This window comes from Natrix helvetica, assembly GCF_964273705.1.
Source record: "Natrix helvetica genome assembly, chromosome: 4".
Classification (NCBI taxonomy): domain Eukaryota; kingdom Metazoa; phylum Chordata; class Lepidosauria; order Squamata; family Natricidae; genus Natrix; species Natrix helvetica.
In genome coordinates, this window is record NC_138550.1 from 152,821,384 (window position 1) to 152,844,793 (window position 23,410).

Sequence of the window (23,410 nt, forward strand, 5' to 3'; positions counted from 1 at the left end):
GGTCAGGAGGCAGAAAATGCTGTATTCAGTGTCTAAGATGCACCCAGATTTTCAGCCTCTTTTTTGAGGGAAAAAGGTGTGTCTTATACTCTGAAAAATACAGTAGTATTGTTTTTAAAATAAAGTGTCAAAATTGTGCAGCATTACAGGCCTTTCTGAAAGAAGTCTTCTTAGAACAGGGGTGTCCAAACTTGGGAACTTTAAGACTTGTGGACTTCAACTCCCAGAATTCCCCAGCCAGCATGCTGGCTGGGGAATTCTGGGAGTTGAAGTCCACAAGTCTTAAAGTTCCCAAGTTTGGACACCCCTGTCTTAGAACAAAGTAGAGTGGGTGCTAATAAAAGGAGAATGTTTGTAGCTCAGGGTTGAATTGAGGAGTCCATGGTGTTTCTTTCTCTGAGCTTGGTTGTTTCCTGGCAGATGTTTTATCACCCAAAGTACATAACATCATCAGCACTGATGATATTACCTAGTTTGGGTAATGAGACGTCTTCAAGAAAAAAGCCAAGATCAGAGAGCAACAAGGATACTTGAGTACTACAAGAACAGAAAGTTTTTCTGGTTAGGGCAGCTATGATTTGGAAAAAAATATTCTTCTGAGACAGACTTTTTCCAGTACAGACTCATTTATATTTGCAATTCAGAATATTAGAATTCACAGATAAATTGGAACTTACTTTTGTGGAATGTTTTTAATATGTCTGTTTCTTGTGTTACTTACAATTTCAATTGATTGTGCTATTTTTCAAATATAAGTAACTGAAGAGAACACGTGTTATTGGACAAATTCAAAATACCAATAAACAGGAGATACGTATTGGAATGGTATCCCAAATCGTCCAGATGTTAAGTTAGATTAAGAGCTGATCTGACATTGTAATTTATGCATGAAAGTTGCCAAAGGATATTCCTCAAATCTTGTTTTTAGGAATATCAAAAAAGGCAAGAAAAGTATTCCCAGTGAAAAGATCTCTTACACAGAAACTGATTTGAAAGCCTGAGATCTTTTTAAAAAAGTATTTTAACCATTCTGCTACAGAAATGGTAGGACAAATATTGAAGCAATCTGGCTCAATCTGAAGAAAAATAAATATGTTGAAAAGAATAAAGAGGCACAATTAATAAAAATGGAAAATAGAGAAACTGCAGCCTAAGATGCAGGTTGAATAATTTTGTGCATAATTCTTTCAGATACAAAAGCCATCTTGAACTTGAAAATCCTAATTGATGTCTTACCCGTATCTTTTAAATCAAACTGAAGTCAAACTGGCTTCTGCCAATATGCTATCCTCTGGAAGAGTTAGATGACAATTCTCAGTGGGATTTAGTGTGAAACTGTTGGAAAACATAGTCCAAGTTCCTCTCTTTTTGCAATAACCTGGTGAAATTCTCCAAGCATCTAGCCCTGTGATGGCGAACATATGGCACGCATGCCAGAGGTGATATGCAGCAACCTATCTGTGGGAACGCAAGCCGTTGCCCCAGTTCAGCTGTGCATGCATGCGTGTGCCTCCTGCCAGCCAAGTGGTCTTCAGGTCTCTGCTCCGCATGCATGTGGGGGGCACATGTGCATGCAGGTGATGTGCGCATGCGTGGGGACAGGGCACATGCGGGGAGCCACAAAGGGGCAAGGCGCATGTGGGGGCACACGTGCATGCTGGGAGAAAGGCATACATAGGGGGTGCACATATGTGGGGAGGGCAGGGCGCAAGCGGGTGCCTGCACATACATGCATTGGGCTTGCCAGGGATTGCACACATGCGCAGGGTGCGGAGCACATATGGGCGCCGCTCGCACATGCACGGGGGCTTTGGGCACTCAGTCCGGAAAAGGTTAGCCATCACTGATCTAGCCTATATTTTCCGTCAATTTCTTACTAATTGAAAACGATGACATTTCTAAATTGATTGCCTTCTCATTTCTACAATGATTTCAACGAAAGTCTAGAAGCACAGGCTGCATTTTGATTTCAAACCAACACGTACTTGCTTGCGAGGCTGAGCAACTCATGTTTGTTTACAACTGTTGACTTCTTTTCCAGCTCCCAAAGAAGAACGTTGATCAGGTAGGAGTTCCTGATGTTAATGGGGACTTCCTCAAACATGTTTTCAAAGGCAATTCCTGCTTTTTTCAACCTGAAATGAAAAGCACACAGATATTTCTTACAGCTACATCAGAAACAAGCAATATTCTCAGCTTCTCATTGCAGAGACTACATTGCTCCATTCTTCGAATTGTGGAGGATAAATTTTTGGAAGGCATGGAGACAAAGAGCCTGGAGGGAAATCTGATTTATTCCACACACTTGTAATATTTTTATGGGAAAAACAAACCAAAATAAACAGACTTGGGTTACCAGTTTTGAAGAGTCAAGAAGAAATTATCATATCACGATCTAGAGAACTTTGAGGTCCCTTTTAAGCTTAGGTTCTCTTATACAAAAATAATAATATTGGAGGACAAGCAACATATCTGTCGCCAAGTCATCCTAACAATATACAGAAACATTGGTGTCTTTGGCATGCTGGAGGTGACCGTCGCTGTCAATATGGTCAACGGTAAATTAGAGCCACTTTGGGATAGTAGTTAAGGCTAGAAACTGGAAGACTGTGAATTTTAGTTCTGCCTTGGGCCAGTCCTTGAGCAAGTCCCTCTCTCTCAGCCACAAGGAGGAGGCAATGGGAAACCACTTCCAAAAAACTTTGCAAATAAACCTGCAGGGACCAGTCCAGGCAAGAGTGAGTGAGTGGGTCTGTCGGTCTGTCTATCTATCGTGTGTATATCCTCGAAAATAAGACCCTGTCTTTTTTTTTGCCACCAAAAAAGGCACCAAGTCTTATTTTGGGGGGAATGTCGTCCACCGACTCACCTCACTTGCGCGTGTGTCCCGTCCCCCCCGCCAGCCTCTTTTTCGCTATCAGAGGCCTTCAGGAACTTCTTCATCCAGCAAGGATTTCCTGAAGGCCTCTTCAGCTGATTACAGAGCTCCAGATCGATCTGGACCTCTGTTACCGGCTACAGAGACATTCAGGAAAGCCTTGCCGGCTGCAGCAAAAGAAATGGTCCGAGGTGTGCAAGGCCTGGCTGCAATTATCTAAAGTAAGTAGCAGGGCAGCTCCATCCCCACCCTAGCTTCATTTTTACCTATGCACCCTGTGGTGGGCGGGGTCTTAATTAGGGCTTATTTTAGGCATATGGCTTATATTGGGTGCACATGTACAAATTAATCTAGGACTTTACCTTCTGAGTAGGTAAAAATTCCACAACAGTGGTGCTGCCTTCATTTCTGAACTCCTTCTGTAAAGAACTCCACTATTGCCAAATACACCATTGGTTTGCTTCTGTACAAAAAAACGTATCAACCTACACACACACACACACACACACTCACACATACACACAGGTCTTTCAGAGCACGAATTTGAACTTGGCCTTTCCCCAGGCAACTTTGCTAAGCCAGTTACTTTTAAATAATTATTTATGAATTAGAAACTGCAGGGGGAAAATACTACAACAATAATTTTTTGGAAGTCCTACGTGCTTCAAATCAGCATATAAAAAAATAGAGGCATAATCCTGGCAGTTGTCCTTTGACAAAAGAATATTGGCTAAATTCATGCAACATTCTAGCCATTAAAATAACCCATACTGGCTGGGTTCCATGACATGGTAAAGTATAAATTACTGTTTACAAACCATAATGACTGGACATGCTAAATCAAAACCAGGCAACCATATTATGATGTCATCTGTTCTGGGAATTAGATCAATACAGAATGGGATTCTTGGATTTTCAACGTCGGTACACTGCAGAGTATATTACAGTCCTTCATTGTTTCTTTTTACCATGTTTTCATTTATAATTTAAATCAATAGGCGAGTTTTAAAGGCTTCCATGCATCTCTTCTTTGTAGCCACGATCCAATTCAAAAACTCAAGTTCTATGGATGGGTGGGGGCAGCAGAGTATATAATAGAATAGAATAACAGAGTTTGAAAGGACCTTGGAGGTCTTCTAGTCCAACCCTCTGCCTAGGCAGGAAACCCAACACCACTTCAGACAAATGGTTATCCAACATCTTCTTAAAGACTTCCAGTGTTGGGGCATTCACAACTTCTGGAGGCAAGCTGTTCCACTGATTAATTGTTCTAACTGTCAGGAAATTTCTCCTCAGTTCTAAGTTGCTTCTCTCCTTGATTAGTTTCCACCCATCGCTTCTTATTTGACTCCCTCTTCTTTGTGGCAACCCGAGATATTGGAAGACTGCTATCATGTCTCCCCTAGTCCTTCTTTTCATTAAGCTAGACATTAAACTAGGCATACTAGAGTATTTAAGTTGTTCTCAGCCCCCTTGAAGAAAATAACTATTTGCACTACACACACACACACACACACACACACAGAGAGAGAGAGAAATGTGGGTACTGAAAAGTCCTGTTGGGCATCGAGTTGCATAATTCTAACTTTAATTTTTCCATTAGAGAAGAGCAAGGAAACCTTTCTCTGAAACCAGACTTCTCCAGGCTGAAGTCCTCCAGAAGTGTTAGGACTTCACCTTGGGAAATAAGCTATTAATAGACTCAGCAACGGTATTGACTAGATTTTCTAGAATCAACCATATTTGGAGACGTTGAGCCTGAGACGTTGTAGACAGTGATAATGTAGGACAGGTTGTCCCATTACACCATCCTAGAGAAGAATCAGAGTTTCCAATAGGTGAGTATATACCAGAGGTGGTATTCAGCAGGTTCTAACCAGTTCTGGAGAACTGGTAGCATAAATTTTGAGTAGTTCGTAGAACCGGTAAATACCACCTCTGACTGGCCCCTCCCCACCTATTCTCTGTCTTCGAGTCCCATCTGATCAGGAGGAAATGGAGATTTTACAGTATCCTTCCCCTGCCATGCCTACCAAGCCACGCCCACCAAGCCATGCCATGCCCACCAAGCCACACCCATAGAACTGGTAGTAAAAAAAAATGAATCCCACCACTGGTGCCTACCATATTAATATCTGAAAGGGATAGGAATAGTTTTAAATGGGTGGATGAGCTACATTTTGAGCACTTCCCCCCACAGGACAATACAGGTAGTCCTCGACTTGCAACAGTTCATTTAGTGTTCATTCAAATTGACTTATGACCATTGCAGCATCCCGCAAGGTAACATGATTTACATTCAGATGCTTGACAACTGACTCACACTGGTGACGGTTGCAGTGTCCTGCAGTCATGTGATCCCGATTCTCTTAACAACCGTGTTACTAATTTAAGAACTGCAGCAATTCGCTTAACAAATGTAGCGAGAAAAGTCACAAAATGGGGCAAAAGTCACCTAACAAATTTCTCCCTTAGCAACAGAAATATGGGGCTCAATTGTGGCCGTAAGTTGAGGACTACCCGTACGGCATTCTTCAGCACCTCTGCGTTAAGTTGCAGGAGGACATTCTTCAAAGTTCTTCTCTGTTCAATCGGTCTCCTGCAGTGGTGACTCCGGATCCCATCACAACCGGTACGCTGTGACGGGGCAGGCATCCACTACATGCACATGCACTGTGCACGCATGCGCAATCACCACCCTGCAAAGCTCCAGCTCCTCGGTGGAGCATCACGCAGGTGCTGTACGTTGCGTGCGCGTATGTAAATGGCCCAGTTGGGTCAAATACAGGTAAGGAACGTGGGCGGGCGAGTGGGCCCTCGGCAACACCCTTTCTGGTACGGTGCCTGCTGCTGCCTTAAGGTACACAGAACAAGCTACCCAGGAGAGGAAAAATAAAACCCTTCATCTTAATAAAAAATATTGAAAAATTAAATCCCACGCACATTGCGTTTGCAAGTATGGGATCCAACATATTTTTCCCCTTCCACAAAAATCAGGGCGAAACCTAAGGAGCAGAACAAGTTTTTGTTCTTCCTGTTTCTTATCCTTTGCTGTTAGATCCTACTTATGATTTTAAAAGTGAGGTTTTTCCTTCTTGTTTTTATTTGCCTAAAACTTTCAAAGGGATCTTTTAGTTTTATAAGGAAATCCAATTATTATCCTTGCTGCTTCCTATCTAAATATGTTTTCCCTTCTCAACTACTAGCTGGTGAATTTTGCAGCTTTTCAAAAGATGGAACCAACACTTCATTCTCCAAATTGTGAAATAAATATTTACATAGCACCCTGTCCACCTCCAAACCCAACAGACTGTCCCCTTCTTTCCTAGTCTGAGCATTACCCAGGGATTTCTTTTTATTTTTAAACAAAATTGAAAAGCCGAAGACTTAAAAAATAAATAAAAAGCAAACGGCAAAAGAGGAAAGAAAGGATCATTTGGAGAAAGCTTTTCTCTTTCTGTCTGCAGTTTTAGAAAGAAACCATGCCGTCGACAATTTATTTCCCCCCCAAACTTTCTCAACCTCGCTACAAAAAAATGTTATAGGAAAAACCACTGATAAAAACCCTAGAAAATAGCTTGTGAAATCCAGAATTTATTTGCTAGCAGGTCGAAAGCATGCAAATGCAAATAAATAAATAGTTACTGCTTGGGCAAGAAACATTACTGCGTTCCATACAGGGGTGGTAGTCACTTATCTTCCCTACTGGTTCGCAAATGTGAGTGCAAGTGCCACCTCTGCGCATGCCCTCAGCCTTCTGTGCATGCGCTTTGGGCAAAAGAAGGGCCTAAATGGGATGCCATAGAGCTGGGGCAGGTGGGCGGGGCCACCCGCAATTTCTGCTACCGGTTTGGGCGAACCGATCCAAAGTGGTAGAATACCACCTCTGGTTCCATATTTTCATGCTGTTCTCATGATGTTGGAAATGTCTTCCAGAGAACTGGAGCTGAGCAGTGCTGCCCCCTTAAGTCAGTAACAGTTGGACAGGGGAAGCCTGGTGGCTCGGTGGCTAAGATGCTGAACTTGTTGATCAGAAGGTTGGCAGTTCAGCGGTTCGAATCCCTAGCGCCGCCTAACAGAGTGAGCTTCCGTTACTTGTCCCAGCTTCTGCCAACCTAGCAGTTTGAAAGCATGTAAAAATGCAAGTAGAAAAATAGGAATCACCTTTGGTGGGAAGGTAACAGCGTTCCGTGCGCCTTCGGCATTTAATCATGCCGGCCACATGACCACAGAGACGTCTTCAGACAGCGCTGGTTCTTCGGCTTTTAAATGGAGATGAGCACAGCCCCCTAGAGTCAGGAACGACTAGCACATATGTGCGAGGGGAACCTTTACCTTTAAAACTTTATATCTATGTCACTAATCAAATGTACTCCAATGAATACCTGATCTTTTTCTCTAGCGACCACCTGGAATGAGAAGGATATCAACACCTTCTAGAGATGGAGGTGTCATAATTTTGATATCTTACTTCAACTTCATCCTTCAACTGGACCTTCAAAAAACAAGCTGCTAATCAAGTTATGTGAACCATACATTCAGGCGTTCTAAAGTTCTCTTTAATTATTTGATACTTGCGGTTATAAAACACAGGAAGAAATGTAGAATGCGTCCAGCTAATCTTGTCCCTTAGACACAAGTGTGCCTGCTATGATTGACATTAATCTGAATGCAAAGAAGGCTGGTTTAATTAAATGCATTCTTAGAAGCTTTTCACATCTTCATTGCCCATAGTATCATATATTATTTTTTTCAGAAGGAAACTCCAGAATCTATTGCGGTTCCAAACAAACACATAGCCATCGACTATCATTTTACAAGAATGTGACTCTTAACTATGAGTACTGGCCCATAAGCCTTGATTTTATCCAGACTGCCAAGGGTCACTGAAAAGGAGAGGAGAGGCCTCTGTGGGGCAAACCTGAGGGAGAGAAGGGGAAAAGAGAAGATCAATGGGGCCAGCCTGAGGGAGAGAAGGAGATAAGATAGGAGAGGCTTCCGTGGAGCAAGTCTGAGGGAGAAAAGGTGAGAGGAGAAGAGCCCGATCACATAGTTTCATAGTGGAGCACAAGTATCCAGCTAGTGTAAAATAAACACAATCTGGCATCTGTAAATCTAATGAAATGTCAGTATGCTTCACCTTCTTTTGGAGGGAGATACATCAATTGCTCATACATCTTATTGTATCTTGAGGACAGGGCGATCTTTTTTGGGGGGGTGTTGGGGGTTGGTCCAAGATCCCTTTAAACAATGAGGACCTGTCACATTGTACAATCTTAAAACTTTTTTTTAATACTAAATATATTCAATGTTTTCTAGGTTCCCTGGATCTCCTCTGTTCTTATTCTTGAGTCATGAAAGTGATCAATCTGTATAATAAGGTGCCCTTGCTTGACTAGAGATGATCGGAGGAGAAACAGTGCTTTGGGCTCAAGCAATTTAGGGGGGAAATTCCATCATTGCTCTGAACTAGAGTTCAACTCAATTTTGTTAATGTTCATGTCAAAAGCTGTGTCCTAGCAAATCAAGACACTTTAAAAGACATTCAGAGGAAAATCCCACTAGTTCTGATACAACAGATTTACAGAACCAGGGCTCTAAAGCACATTTTAAAAGGTCAATCAATATTTGCCCCAAGTGTAACCTTAAGATAATTTTGTTCTGCAGCTAGAACAAGGGTGGCAATTCTTGTCATTTAAAAGACACTTGTTTTTTGCTCTGGTACCCACAGAAACAATTTGCTGAAAATGGAAGGCAAATCCTTCATTTTGAAGACTACATAAGAGATAAGGCTATGGAACAGTAGTTTCAGTATTTTCAAAATCAGAGACTAGATTTACACACCCAGCTATGCATACCATTGATCGTTTGAGGTATTATGCTAACTTGTGGTTTGGTGGTTTTCAAAATAGGGTTTACAATTTAATTCAGAGGTGCATTACCTAAGGTAAAAGCATGCAGCCTTTACAGTTCTCTAAAACATGTTCTAAAATTGTAACCAATAATGTCATATAAACAGGAAACACTAAGCTAGGGAATAATTGTATTATACATTCAAGTCTCAGCCCTCAATGACTTCAAGACATCCTTTCATGCAATTATACTGTCAGGCCTGCAGTCATATTCCTTTTAGGATCTTTGGCCTGCCACACTCTCTATTATTTTACTATGCTGTTTCATTAGTGAGGTAATTGGGAGGGGGAATAGTAAGGAGTCAAATGTGTTGTTGCCAAAATAAAACATTCCTTTCTAGAAGCCCAAGGTCATTCTTTGTCTCCGCACCTCTCCACTTGACTGGAACTGGATGGGTGGAAATGCCAGCATGGCAGTGGAAGATTGGCCCATGTGATGGACTTGTGGGTGTGGGGCAAGATCATGAACTTTCAACTGGATGGAAAAGCCAGGAAGCTTTCAGATTCGGGTTTTCCACAGATGTGCCAACATGTCTCTCTTAATAAATTGGAAGTTTGAGGAAAGTTCTGCCTTGGACTCTGATTTAATTTTGGATGATATTTGGAACGCTGACATATACAATATCGTAGGTAGTGGCAGATATTTCTCTCTCTGGGCGCAAAGAGAAAATATATGCTGTGAGCTCTGCATAGGTGTCAGAAAAGGTGTCCAGCCAGGAAATGCTCAGCTCCATTCAGTCACCCAAACTCCACCCCGATGCAAGGGATTACAGGGTCATTAAAAGAAAAAAAAATACAGTAGTAATTTGTCTTCACTTCCTTATTTTACACTCCTAAAAATTTCCTGAAACTCTATCATCCCACTATTGACTAGGTGTGACTTGCCTACCTTCTGAAGAAGCCCGAACAAAACCAGCCTGATGCGGCTGTCATACAATACTACTACCTACATTTAATTTCAATAAAAGATAAACAAAATGAAAGAGCCAGTTTGGTATGGTGGTGAAGGCATTGGGCTATAAACCAAGAGATAGGCATGAAGCCATCTGGGTGATCTTGGGCCAATCATTCTGTCTGAGCCCGAAGCAAATGGCAAACCATTTCTAAAATTCTGAAAAAATCAAGAAAACTGTAGGGACTAGTCGAAAAAATTCTTGATTCAAAAGGCACAAAAACCTAAAATTCACAAAATAAATTAGATGTGTTGCTTTAGTGCTTTCTGAAGTTAGCCCATAGAAAACTGTTAAAAAACCCCGATTGTCACCTTCAGACCAGAGCAGGGTATAAACCTCTTCTTTGGTGTGATGTGTGATACCAGACCATTGTGTTGTATTCAATAATTTTAAGCACATTGTGTAAATTAGGCCATAGATACTCAAGGTTACAACCTAGATTGTGGTCTTCAAACTCTTACCTATGTAGGCCTTGTTAGTTTTGTTAAAAATTAGGCTAGGGACCATTATATGAAAGGGAATACTTAGAAGTAAAACAGCTCCTTTAAGGATCAATGGGAAAGCCATGAAATATAAGATTACTGTGGCGAGATTGTTGTATGTAAAGTTGGAAATATTTGACACTATCCAGAATGGAGGAATGGTTGGTGAACTTGACAGCTTTTCCTGAAAAAGATAAGTTGACTTCATTGATTACAGAAAATATACTATCTACATTTATTGATGATTAGAAGCCTCTTGTGTACTTTTTGCACGAAAAAAAGAAAAAAAAATAAACTTTTGAATTGTGGTTTTGATAATTAGATAGGATAGATTATAAAAAGAAGAGTAAAGGTAAAGGTTCCCCTTACACATCTGTGCTAGTTGTTGCCGACTTTAGGGGATGGTGCTCATCTCCGTTTCAAAGCTGAAGAGCCATCTGTCCGAAGATGACTCCGTGGTCATGTGGCTGGCATGACTAAACGCTGAAGGCACACGGAATGCTGTTACCTTCCCACCAAAGGTGGTCCCTATTTTTCTACTTGCATTTTTACATTCTTTAGAACTGCTAGGTTGGCAGAAGCTGGGACAAGTAATGGGAGCTCACTCCGTTACGTGGCACTAGGGATTCGAACCACCGAACTGCCGACCTTTCTGATCAACAAGTTCAGCGTCTTAGCTACTGAGACACCGCGCCCCAAAAAGAAGAGTAATATGATAAAACTTGAGAGAGGTAGGTTAAAATATATTTGTACTTATAACTGCTGTGAAGAATATCAGAAGCCACTTTATATCTAAAAGTTTTAATTACACACACACACACACACACACACGCGAAGTAAAACAAATAAAACCAGGATTCTTGATCTTCACATTTTTATGTGAAGAACTGAAGTCTTGCATTTTCCATCTGTTCTGCTCAATTTCATTTGCCTTAAGTGCTTGCCCTGTGTCTGGAATGATAGGAGTATCAAGTCTTTCCTTGGTGAAGCAAATTTTGCTACTTTACACTATCAGTTGTGAAGGCTCTCAATACTTGCAGTGACTGGGAAGGAACATATATCATAACTATGTAGCAGTGGTTGAAATTTATTTATTTTTTACTACCAGTTCTGTGGGCGTGGCTTAGTGGGTGTGGTAGGGGAAGGTTACTGCAAAATCTCCATTCCCACCCCACTCTGGGGCCAGCCAGAGATGGCATTTGCCGGTTCTCTGAACTACTCAAAATTTCCGCTATCGGTTCTCCAGAACCTGCTGAATTTCACCCCTGCTATGTAGGCTTTACAGAGTTTTACCACAAATGATTTTATGTCTATGGTCCATCTGCCACCCACATCCAGAATTTCCTCTTTGCACTTACGCTTCTGGAGAAAAATCCTTCTCTTTGCAAATATCCATCAATTTAGGTGTCAGACGGTATGCTTTTAGGGAGAGATAGCCTTGGCCAGTTTTTATAGGATCTGAGAGAAAACAAAAAGGAAAACAATGAAATTTCATCCGAGCAATTTATATTGGACAATTCTTTTGTATGTCTCTTAACTATCAGGAAAAAAAAGTCAGTATTTGTTTTGATCCGTCCATGAAACCAGTTTGAAACACAAATTGCATGTATTATTTAGTTAGTGGCATTATTAAAACTTTTATTTTTTTATGGCTGAATATCAAAATATTTTGCAATGATCAAAACAGATTCTCTCTAAAAGAACATCTTAATGATTTAATTTCAAAAATAACACACAACAGTGGAAATAGATCCTCTCTAAAAAATGTAATTTAATTCCATTTCTATGTAGAGATCAGTAATAAATTAATTAGTCATTTAGAATGGTACAAATGTAATAGTTTAGCCAACAGGGGAATTCTGGGAATTGAAATCCACATATCTTAAGACTGGGAAGCCCTGGTCTAGAATTTAATCCCCATAGACCACAAAAAGGATGAGGAGCACAATGGCTCCCAAAGTTAGGACGCGGGATTGACAGCCCACACTCAAAACCTCAGTGTTGTCATGGGATGGAGTAAGCTCCCATCCTTTGCTCCATCTCCTGCTGGGGACATGAAAGGAGCCCCCAACTGGTCGTATTCCAGGCAATGAGATGTCAACCTGCTAATCCTTTCAACCTGGAAGTGCCTCGGCGCTTCCAACCTGAGAACAATGCAACAAAAAGGACAGGAGACAACTGAGAAATAACCATATATTTGGGAAGACAATTCCACAGGATGGGGTGTATTAAAGCTTAGCTTCTTAAAATTCCTGTCCCGCCCTTTAATCTGGGGTTGAATGGTACCGTGTTTTTCTGTGTATAAGACCAGTGGTGGGTTCCTACCGGTTCAGCCGAACTGGTAGTGGTTTGGCGCCTGGGTCTGCAGCGGTAGGCAGTGACCCAGGCCTGCCACACCCCCAAGCCAGTTCTCCGTGTGGCGCCATAGGCACTGCTATCTTGTTTTTTTGCTTTTACGCATAACAATTTTTATTCTACAATGCACGCGCACGTGGCGCAGCTACAAGCGAACAGGCCGTAGTGCCTGCTAGAACCCACCCCTTTATAAGACACTACTTTTTCTTTAAAATATTTACTTGAAAATGGAGGGGCATCTTATACACAGGAGGCAGAGAAGGCCACACATGCCAGATGAGACTCTATCTTATATGCCGCTCTATCATTCCTCTCTATTGTAGTTGTTTCCTGTATCACATTGCCACTCTAGGTTTTATCTCTATTGTTCCTATGATGCATTTCTGGTTCTTGTTGTCTTACTCACTCTAGCAAGATGGTTTCTGCATAGCGATGGCTGGTAGTGTGCTTACTATAAGAAGCTACATGAAACATAGAGACATCTTATACACAGGGGCGTCTTACACCCAGAAAAATAGGGCAAATATCTGAGTGAGAATTCTCTTAAAATAACCAGTTCTATGATTTCAGAATCTCAGATGTGGGGCAATTGTAAAGGCAGAAGCAGAAAAACTGATTTGCTTCTGAAAGGCTTCCTGTTCCTATTCTTATTTTTGAAACAAGAAATAAGAGACCAAGAACACTCTTATCATCAAAAATTGCCCATTTTGCTGCTGTATTTCATAGGCGTAATCTTAAAACTGCTGTAAAACCACACGCGAATCCCTAGCTACCCCTTTCTGGACTAGAGTTTCAAAATTTGACAGTCAATATTTTAAATAGTTCCAGAAACAAATGAGGAATCGACACAGAAAGGGAAAAGGGAAAGCGGGAATCAAATTTCTAAAATAATGCTAGAAAAATGTGCTTTACCAATTGTTATTTTATTTTATTTTTATCTTCCCCAATGCAAACACTATTTCAAATGTTGTTACAATGTATTTTCAAGGAAGTGACAAAAGTAAAATGATTGAAACCTACTGACGATTTTGTGTAAACTTAAAACTGCTAATATCTATGCAAAAGTTCATAGTTTTTTATTTCTCCTTTTTGTAAAAGTTGCAAGACCCGGAGGGGGGGGGGGAGAAGCCCCGCACGATGTAGCTGTCAAAATGTTCCATAACCTCTTAACCCCTTTTCCCTTGTAAAACTTTTAAAATCAATAAAAAATTTTGACAACAAGAAAAAATAAAAAAACAACACACATTTATGTAGGTAAATGTTTCCAGTTGCCTTGTTTTTTTTAATGTGTACATACTTTACACGTTGATGAGCTATCATGAAAGATGGAAAAAATTATGAATTTTAAAAAGAAAAAACTATGTAGTCTCTAGGACAAAGGTGCTTAACGTCTGTGATGAGATAACAGCTGAGACAGACCTGCCAAAGAGCAATTAAAAAATAATAATAATGACAAAAATATATTTATTTTTGGTTGTCTAAAACCAAACCCGGGGAGGGGGGGAACCCTTTAGCGATCAGTGTGATAAAATGAAAACCCAAGTCGAGTGAAACAAGTGGAAAATTCATCAGGAACTGATGATGCAATATTTCCAGCCAGAATAAGTATATACTTTAACAACTTGTTCTTTACTGTAATCCAATTGTTAACATACTGAAACAATTTAGGGGCAGCTTGTAAGATTGATCGCATTCATTAGTATTTTTTCTGACAGACATTCAGGACGTTACATTTACTTCTCAGCTGGAAACTATATGTGAGCTTGCCAGATAGGGCAAAACTGTGAGTGTTCAGGGAGGGGACAGCTATAAAGCTGTTAAATTGCCTACGGTTCTGATACAGCGCAGAACATCTGGCTTGGAGAGCTTAGGAAACGCCGTTAGAAAAAAAAATCACCAGAAAAGAGGGGGGGGGAACTCTTTGTGGAACGAAACAGTTCAGGTTTTGTATGCTTCTATCAGATGCATAAAAATTGGGGAGGGGAGGGGGGAAGAGAGAAGAGAAATACTTGGCAATCTGCTTTAGGATTGGTCAGTCTTATGCCGAGCCAGACGTTCCAGCAAGCTGGGCTTGTTAAGACATCTGGTGTAGTTCCACTAGTCCCTTCCACGAGGGATGGGAATTGGGAGGAATAAAAATGAAGCAGCTCCTCTGGCATTCCAAAACATACACATCAGGGCTCTGATAGCAAGAAAAATAAACAAAAAGAAGGAAACTCTGTCTAGACTTCGCTGCTTGCTGAGGCTGCTGCAGACACAGAGTTGGTATTTACTTGCCAAAGGTCTGCCAAGGCAGCTCTTGAGGCAGGGAGCTCATAGGCGATGTATAGAATAATATTTCGGGATCGGGGTGTTGGTGGCGGTTGGCTGGTGGTGGTGATGGAAGGAAAGAAAGCCAAACATGCTCACCGTAAATGAGAACGACAGATTCCTCGATGGCGTGCTGGTAACTGAACTGGGAATCCAGGAGAGCACGGGTAACAAAGGAGCCGTAGTATGTGGACTGATACCAGCCGACATGGAGATGGTCAATATTGACGTGGCGAAGACTACGCATCATTTCCATTTGATATTGAACTGGAGAGGAGAGGAGAGAGAGAGGGACAATTAAGCATTTTGTAGAATAAGTTTACATCTGAATCTCAGCCATTTCTGAAGGATGCCCTAGTAGTGAAATAAGGCTAGGAGAATCTGCTCTCCTATTTGGAACTGAGGAACCCTCTTGAGGTTTCAAAGGGCAGACACACGAAGCAGAGACCTTCTAGTCATTCTTGAATTCTTTGAAGGCAAAACCTTTCCAGATTTTCAAGTGGCTCTCAGGGTGTCTACTGGCTCAATTTGGAGAGACAATCACAATAGATTCTAGTTTTAAAACTTGTGATTCTAAAAAGGAGGGATTAGGGGAGCAGGCAAAACTTTGCCTACAGGAGGTCCCAGGTTCTCTGGTATGTTCAGGTAAAGGCAACAGGTAAAGAGAAACAATGTCTACTTGTTTCAGGAAAGTCCATTGCCAGAGTTGATGGGAAGATTATACAACCTTTGAATAAGGCAGTTACTCCCATTGCCTGAAGAACTGGAAGGTTGGGCTGCTCCATTCAAGTCTTCAAATATGACTTTTTCACCAATACTATTACCGAGCTAAATATTCCCCATTCTGCATCTGTATATCTGTTATTTCTCAGTGAACGTAGTAACTATTTCTTTTAAATGCTATACCAATTCTCTAAACTATCAAGGCTGCTTAAGATTGCCTTGAGTGTAATATCAATCTTCTAAGGCATTTGCCTCATCCAACTATGTGTCCTCTGCAAATTCAATAAGTATCCCCTTCATCTTTTCATTCAAATCTCTTGTAAAAAGTTGAACAGTGCAAGAACCAGAATTGAATTGTTTGCCCCTCAATAATTTGTTCTAGTCTGAACTATTTGTACTGATTCTTTGAATATAAATATGATTTTAAATCCAACTAAGTAACTATTAAGTTCTCATGCTATCCAACCGTGTAACTAGCTTGTTAATCAGAATGCCACAAAATACTTTTGTCAAATGCTTTGCTTTGTTTTCAGAATGGTTACTGATCAATTGCTTTGCAGTCTCTCTCACATTTCTTAAATATTGATGCCAAAATGACTCATCAATAGTTCCCTGCATCCTTTCTCCTCCCTACTATTGATTTTTAACAAACATAAATATCTCAGGGGTTGCCACAAAGAAGAGGGAGACAAACTATTCTCCAAGGCACCTGAGGGTAGAACAAGAAGCAATGGGTAGAAACTAATCAAGGAGAGAAGCAACTTAGAACTGAGGAGAAACTTCCTGACAGTTAGAACAATTAATCAGTGGAACAGTTTGCCTCCAGAAGTTGTGAATGCCCCAACACTGGAAGTCTTTAAGAAGATGTTGGATAGCCATCTGTCTGAAACGGTATAGGGTTTTCTGCCTAGGCAGGGGGTTGGACTAGAAGACCCCCAAGGTCCCTTCCAACTCTACTGTTGTGTTGTGTTGTGTTGTGTTGTGTTGTGTTGTATTGTATTGTATTGTATTGTATTGTATTACATCCTCTCCTCCAGTAACATGGGACTTGACTTGTTCTTCACAAAGTTAGTATGTAAGAATTCGGCCAGACTATACACAACTTCACTTCAACTTAAAATCACAAAGTCTAATATATGACATGCTCCTAGTGTTCCTAGTATATTGACTATTTTTTTCCTTTTGTGTATGTGTGTGTTATTAGAATGTTAAATTTGGCTAAATCTTTTCTTTTGGTTTGTGTCAAGTACAGCTGATCTTTCTGGGTTGTTCTGCCGTCTCTGAAACAAAACTGAGGTAGATTTTATGGGAGGATTATGGTTAGCAGAATTTGTCTCTCAAAGATGTTTGGAGTCCCTCAACACTACAATTTCATGTCTCTCTTAACCATTTACAATATAAAATTGTAAGATCTACAGTGAGATTCTGTAAAACATAACCCACATTTTCACTGTTTTCATCCTTCCTCATTAGTTTGTAGCTGTTTTAGCCTAGCCCAATCTGTCCTGGTTCCTCCAGAAAAGAAAAGAAAAAGATTAATTCTTATTTTTTTTTTCTCCAAGACAACATTTATCTCTTGGTCTTTGCAACAGCAGGGCCCCAGATCTGCCACTTTAAATCAGTCTTTCCCAACAACTGTTAATAAAACAACTGATTATTTAGGAAATCACATTTGGACACAGCTACTGATTGCAGTTATAATTCCTTCCAAAGTGAAATTGTGCTTAAATGACCTCTATTATTGCTCATGCTTACTGCCCATTTCTAGTCAATCAAACTACTATAATGCAGATAACATGTAATTATTTATAGCATGCTTTCTAAAGTGAACAAAAGGAGCTTGCTGTATTGCACAAAAGGCCTTTGTAGTTGGGGCTACTGGGTCCTAGATTGGCCAGCAAGATGCATTTGGTACCTTGCTACTTATTACAAGAGTTGTTCATATCAGTAGTGGGTTTCAAATTTTTTTAGACTCTCTTCTGTAGGTGTGGCCTGCTTTGTGGGAGTGGCTTGCCAGCCATGTGACCGGATGGGAGTGGCTTGCCAGCCATGTGACTGGGTGAGCATGGCCAACTTGCAAAATGTGGTGAAATTCACTTAACAACGCTCTTGCTTAGCAACCAAAATGTTAGCTCAGAAACTCTGGCATTTGAAACACGCAAGTCTTAAAGCTGTCAAGTTACAAGACCCTTGCACCCCTAACCCTTTAGAAAAAAAAAAACCATGGGTGTTCAAACTTGACAGCTTTAAGACTTGTGGACTTCAACTCCCAGAATTCCTCCTCCAGCATGTTGGCTCAGGAACTCTGGCATTTGAAGTGCACAAGTCTTAAAGCTGTCAAGTTACAAGACCCTTGGCACCCCTAACCCTTTAGAAAAAAACCCCAGGGGTGTTCAAATTTGACAGCTTTAAGATTTGTGGACTTCAACTCCCAGAATTCCTCCTCTCGCTCTTCATCTTGATGATGTGCGAACGGCGGGGGAAGGGAGCTGGAACCAGTTCTAAATGGCACTGTAGATTTGTGGAACCTCTTCTATAGAAGAGGTTAGAACTGGCAGGAACCCATTCCTGGTTCATACATACATATTACCTAAATACATCTTGCAATAAACCTGTATGATAGCACTGCATTAAACTTTTATGTTCTTTGGGAGAGAAAGAGGATCTCAGTTTCAAAATAGGTGTCAGGCCTGGATCTTTTGCATTGGGCCTTCAGGCCTGCCATATTTTTATGTTGTGTGGAAATGGGAGGGACATTATATGTATGCTTTTTTTCTCCTCAGGCTGGGAGACGGAGTATGGGAGATACATAGTCTAGTATGGGAGATATATAGTATGGGAGATACAGTATATAGTCTAAATAACATTCCTTTCTCAGAGGGTCAAGGACATCTTGCCCTGCATCTGGAGTGGTGTGACTGGGAGGCATCTATGTCTAGTTTTGGAAGTTGCCTGATTGGACCATGTGATGGACTTGTGGGTGCTGGGCAGGGACTTGAACTTTCAATTGGGTGGGGAAAACCTGGAAGCTTTCAGATCCAGGTTTTTCCAGATGTGCCAATATGACATCTCTAATAAAATGGAACTTTGAGGAAACTCGAGCCTTGGAGTCTTCTTTGGTTAGGGGTGTTACGTGGAACCCTGACAATAGGCTCCTTATACTACTTAGAAATTTTATTTCAAAACAATTTGCAGACCATCAATCTGATGTATCTTTAAAGGACTGAAATAATGTGAAGAAGTAACAACGAATGGACCAATGCTACTGTATATGGAAAAAAGATTTGAGGGATCCTTGGTGCTCTCTGAGTTTGGTTGTTCTCTGGCAGATCATTGCCTAACAGCACTGATGATATTACCTAGTTGGGTATTGAAACGTCTGCAAGAAAGCAACCAAGCTCAGAGAGCAGCAAGGACCCTTGTGTTTCAACCCCGGGCTACAAATATTCTCCTTTACTGGAAAAGGATTTCAACCTGTAACCATTTCCCCAATGCTATATTTCTACTTTTTCCCAATCTGGATGCTGACTTAAAACTCAGGACAGTTGGTAAGTATCTTGATCCATGTTCTATGGCATCCTTATAAAAAGCAGACGGGTGGGAAGAAAAAAAACAACTGTGATCTTCTCTTTCAGGCAAATTTGTTGGCTTTACATTCGACAGCATGCCTTGAATGGAATGGAGCAAATTTCATTATTCTGACTCAGTTCTTTCTCCAATGGTTTCTGAATCTTCTTTCAAAGTGGAATGTCCTTTTATCATTTAAATAAATAAGTTTACAGCAGAAACAAGAATGTGTGGCACAGGCCATCAGCTTCTTGCTGACATAAACAAGATCCAGACACAGAATGGAGACAATTAATACATTTTTATATAATCTTTGCATACACATATACACACATAAGCTTCCAAAAAGCTAATTGAATTATTGTTAACTATTTCCAGAGTACAAATCAACACAATTTTTTTGTGTTGTAAAATATGCAGAAAGTTAACTACATTAAATATAGACTCATACCGAAAGAAAAAGTTTACAAAGCAGCCTGTAGAACTAGAAAGTTCTTTTACACTTTTGATTTAATTTATATTTTACATACAGGTATTTCACAAGAGCCAGTCTGTTCTAATGGTTAAGGCACCAAGCTAGAAAGCAGAAGATTGTGAATTCTAGTTCCACTTTGGGCATGAAATCTATCTGGGTGACTTTGGGCCAACCAATGAATCAATACTCGGTTGATCTGGAAACAAAGTGGGGAGGATGACCCTGCACATACAGTGGTATCTTGGTACTCATCCTTAGTAAGTTCTAGGAGGCACAATGAGTACCAAAAATGTTAAGTACCAAACGTTTTTTTTCCCCATAAGGAATAATGTAGTGAGTCACAAGGCAGCCGACATCGACAAGTTCTAGCTTATGTGTTGAGTACCAAACGAACAATGAGTACCGGGGCAAAATTTTCTCACCGAAATGTGTTGAGTATCAAATTCAATAAGTTTCAAAGCATTTGAATACTAAGATACCACTGGACAGGAAAACTTTAGGAAGAAAAAATAGAAGGCATTTAACAAAATAATAAAACTGGAAAAGGAAATCAAGGGTGGTTTATTGCTAGCTGTTTAATTCATTTTGAGAGTGGCCTACAGACCCAAATTTTCTCCAGATTTGATCCTTCAATTTTAGAATTTACAAGCCAAGAGCAGAGAAGGATGCCTAATTCTGACATTACAATAAATATGGGAATTGGATCAAGCCATGGGATAATATAGCACTCCCTCACTGGTATACAGATTAAAAATTTCTGGGAACATGGAAGTAGTGGGGTTCCTATCTCTTGGGATTTTTCAAAGGAAAAGTTGATATTCTGTGTACAAGTGAAATATACATAACAGGTATTTCAATCCTAATTTAATTTGGGACTGTGGTTGAACAGAAAGTTTGATATAAATCAAGTAAATAAATAAGCAAATATATTACTGTTTTGCTTCACCAGTTGAAAAAACACAATTTGTAATATCATTTGGCACATTTAGAGTACTATTCCTTAAAAGCAAAACTTGGGTTAGTGGAATTTACTTATATGTAAAGTCCCACAGCTGCAGCCTTAAAAGTTTAGTGCACCACTATATATACAGTATATGCCTACTTACAAAATAGGCTTCACTGAGTTCAGAAAAATGCATTCCACTGAAGTATATAAGGCATGAAAAATGGTTCATTCCCTATACGTTTAGATTATTGTTCCAATTACCCTGGCTACAAACCATACCAAATACAATAACCATATTTTTGGAGTATAAGATGCACCAGAGTATAAGACGCACTTTAGTTTTGGGGGAGGAAAATAGAGGAAAAAAATTCTGCCTACCAAGTATTCATCTGGCTAGTGTCCTTAGTCTGGTCAGCTTCAGCACATAAGTTTGCTTCTGCATACATTAACTCCATCAACTAATCAAGATGTAACAACACAGCCAACCAATCCGCTTACAGCAACAAAGCCAGCACTCCACCACCACCCCAATATTTATAGAAAGATGGCAGCGCCGATCATGCTTTGCTCGCAGAAGCACAAGGCACCAGCCTTTAGATGGCGAGTGGGACCTCGACAAAATGTCACCAAGATACTCTCAATCTTACATGGGAAAAGACCCGAATACGCCAAGACCTGCTTGGCAAGGTCCCACTCGTCATTTTCAGGCTGGTGTTTTCGGCTTCATGCTTGTGCGAGTAAGGTGTGGTTGGAGCTGTCGTCTTTCTATAAATCTTGGTGGGTGTGTGTGGAGTGCTGCCTTTGTTGCTGTAAGTGGGTTGATTGGCTGTGTAGTTGCATCCTGATTGGTAGATGGAGTTGATGTTTGTAGATTGTTCAGCTGTTTCGTATCATCCTGTGTGGCTAAGGTACTGGCTGTGTGTCCGTTGTTCTTCTGTGTTGTAACAACCTGGGTGGTGGGTGGGGTTTGTTTGTTGACTAGGGCTGGTTTCCAGATGTCTGGTAGGCGGGAGGTATCGTCACGTTTATTCATGTTGTGGGGGTGTTTCTCTATTTCGATGGCTTCCATAATTATTCTCTTGTTGAAATGTTCTGTTTTGGAGATTGACCATTGGCTTACCTGAAGGGTCCTTTTCTGTACACCGCGGGAGAGTCCAAGCAATGGGTTAATTCAGTCTGCTTGCCCTTAGGACTGAGGAACTATTTTTCCTTAAGCCACACCTCCTCCTGGTGTGCTCAATCCCCCAGAATTCTTAGAAGGAGTCAGTTCGTGCGGACGGAGCGAAGCGTCCAAGATGATGTACTGTTGACACGAGGAACCCGAATCCCGGCCTTGAGAGCCAGGGTGGGTTGGACTCTCCCGCGGTGTACAGAAAAGGACCCTTCAGGTAAGCCAATGGTCATTTTCCTGTACACCGCTTGGAGAGTCCAAGCAATGGGACATACCAAAGTTATTGTCCATCTGGGCGGGCAGAAGAAGGCTCCCGGGATTCGGTCTCTGACACAACCGCCTGGAGCACACGCCTGCCGAAGGACGCCTCAGCCGAGGCAAAAATGTCCAATTTATAGTGTCGCACAAATGGAGAAGGAGAGGACCACGTAGCGGCCCTGCAGATGTCCAGGATCGAGGCCTGGGTGGCCCAGGCCGCTGAGGTAGCAGCACTTCGTGTGGAGTGTGCAGTGATGCCGCGCGGAACGGCCTTGGATTGACTTTCATAGGCAGTCGCAATGCAAGCGCGAAGCCACCTGCCAATTGTGGAGGAAGTGACCTTCTTCCCTAGGGAACCGGGCTGGAAGGAGAGGAAAAGAGCCTCTGACTTCCTGAATTCCGCAGTACGAGCGATGTAGACCTTCAGGGCCCTCCTGACATCAAGATTGTGCCAGGATCGCTCTCTGGGATGCGACGGATGAGGACAAAAAATTTTGCAACACAATGTCTTGCGCTCTATGGAACCATGAGTTTACTTTGGGGGTAAAGGTCGGGTCCAGCCTCAAAATGACCCTGTCAGGGTGGATGACGCACAGATCCCGGCGAACAGAAAGAACCGCCAGCTCCGAAATCCGGCGAGCTGACGTGATGGCAATCAAGAAGGCCGTCTTCAGCGTCAGGAATCGAAGAGAAGTAGTGCGTAGAGGCTCGAATGGAGGGCCAGATAGGGCCCGCAGGACCATGGACAGCTGCCAAGTAGGGTAGCGATGAACGGTGGGAGGGCGAAGGTTAGAGGCGCCCTTGAGGGAAAGACGCACCTTCGGAATTTTGCTGAGAGGCAAAAAGGTGGTCGCCCGACCAGATAGTAGACAAAGCCGCCACTTGGCGTCGAAGGGTGTTCGGGGCCAGGCCCTTGTTGAGTCCCGCTTGAAGGAAGTCAAGCACTCTGGGAACAGGCGCGGTCGTCGGCTCGATGAGCAGCTCCTCACACCACTTGGCGAAGGCGGCCCAGGACGCATCGTAAATCCTAGTGGTTGAAGGGCGTCTCACCGCCTGAATGGTGCTCACTACCTCCTCCGACAGGCCTTGGCCTTTCAGTCGGTCCCCCTCAAGTGCCAGACGGCCAACTGGGGCCACTGGGGCTCTGGGTGAATCACGGCCCCCTGGCTGAGGGAGATCTGGTCCGGAGGAATGCGCCACGGAGGAGACACCGACAGGTGGACAAGGTCGGCGAACCACGACCTGCGGGGCCAATGCGGGGCCACGAGAAGGACCTCTGCTCCCTCTGCGATGACCTTGGAGATGAATTGAGGAAGGAGAGGCAGGGGAGGGAAGGCATACAGTAGCTCGCGGGGCCACTTGCAACGCAGTGCGTCTGTC

At 41.8% G+C, this 23,410-nt stretch overlaps 1 protein-coding gene across 1 annotated transcript in view; it reads right to left on the reverse strand.

Annotated features, from left to right (window-relative positions):
- The window catches only part of EIF3H (eukaryotic translation initiation factor 3 subunit H), a 96,726-nt gene that overhangs the window by 10,617 nt on the left and 62,699 nt on the right, over positions 1-23,410 (reverse strand). Inside the window, exons 3-5 of the mRNA XM_081952847.1 lie at positions 14,990-15,157; positions 11,584-11,683; positions 1,986-2,135 (exon numbers count right to left, since the gene is read on the reverse strand). Of these exons, the coding sequence (XP_081808973.1) occupies positions 1,986-2,135; positions 11,584-11,683; positions 14,990-15,157 (418 nt within the window). The remainder of the gene's footprint in view (positions 1-1,985; positions 2,136-11,583; positions 11,684-14,989; positions 15,158-23,410) is intronic.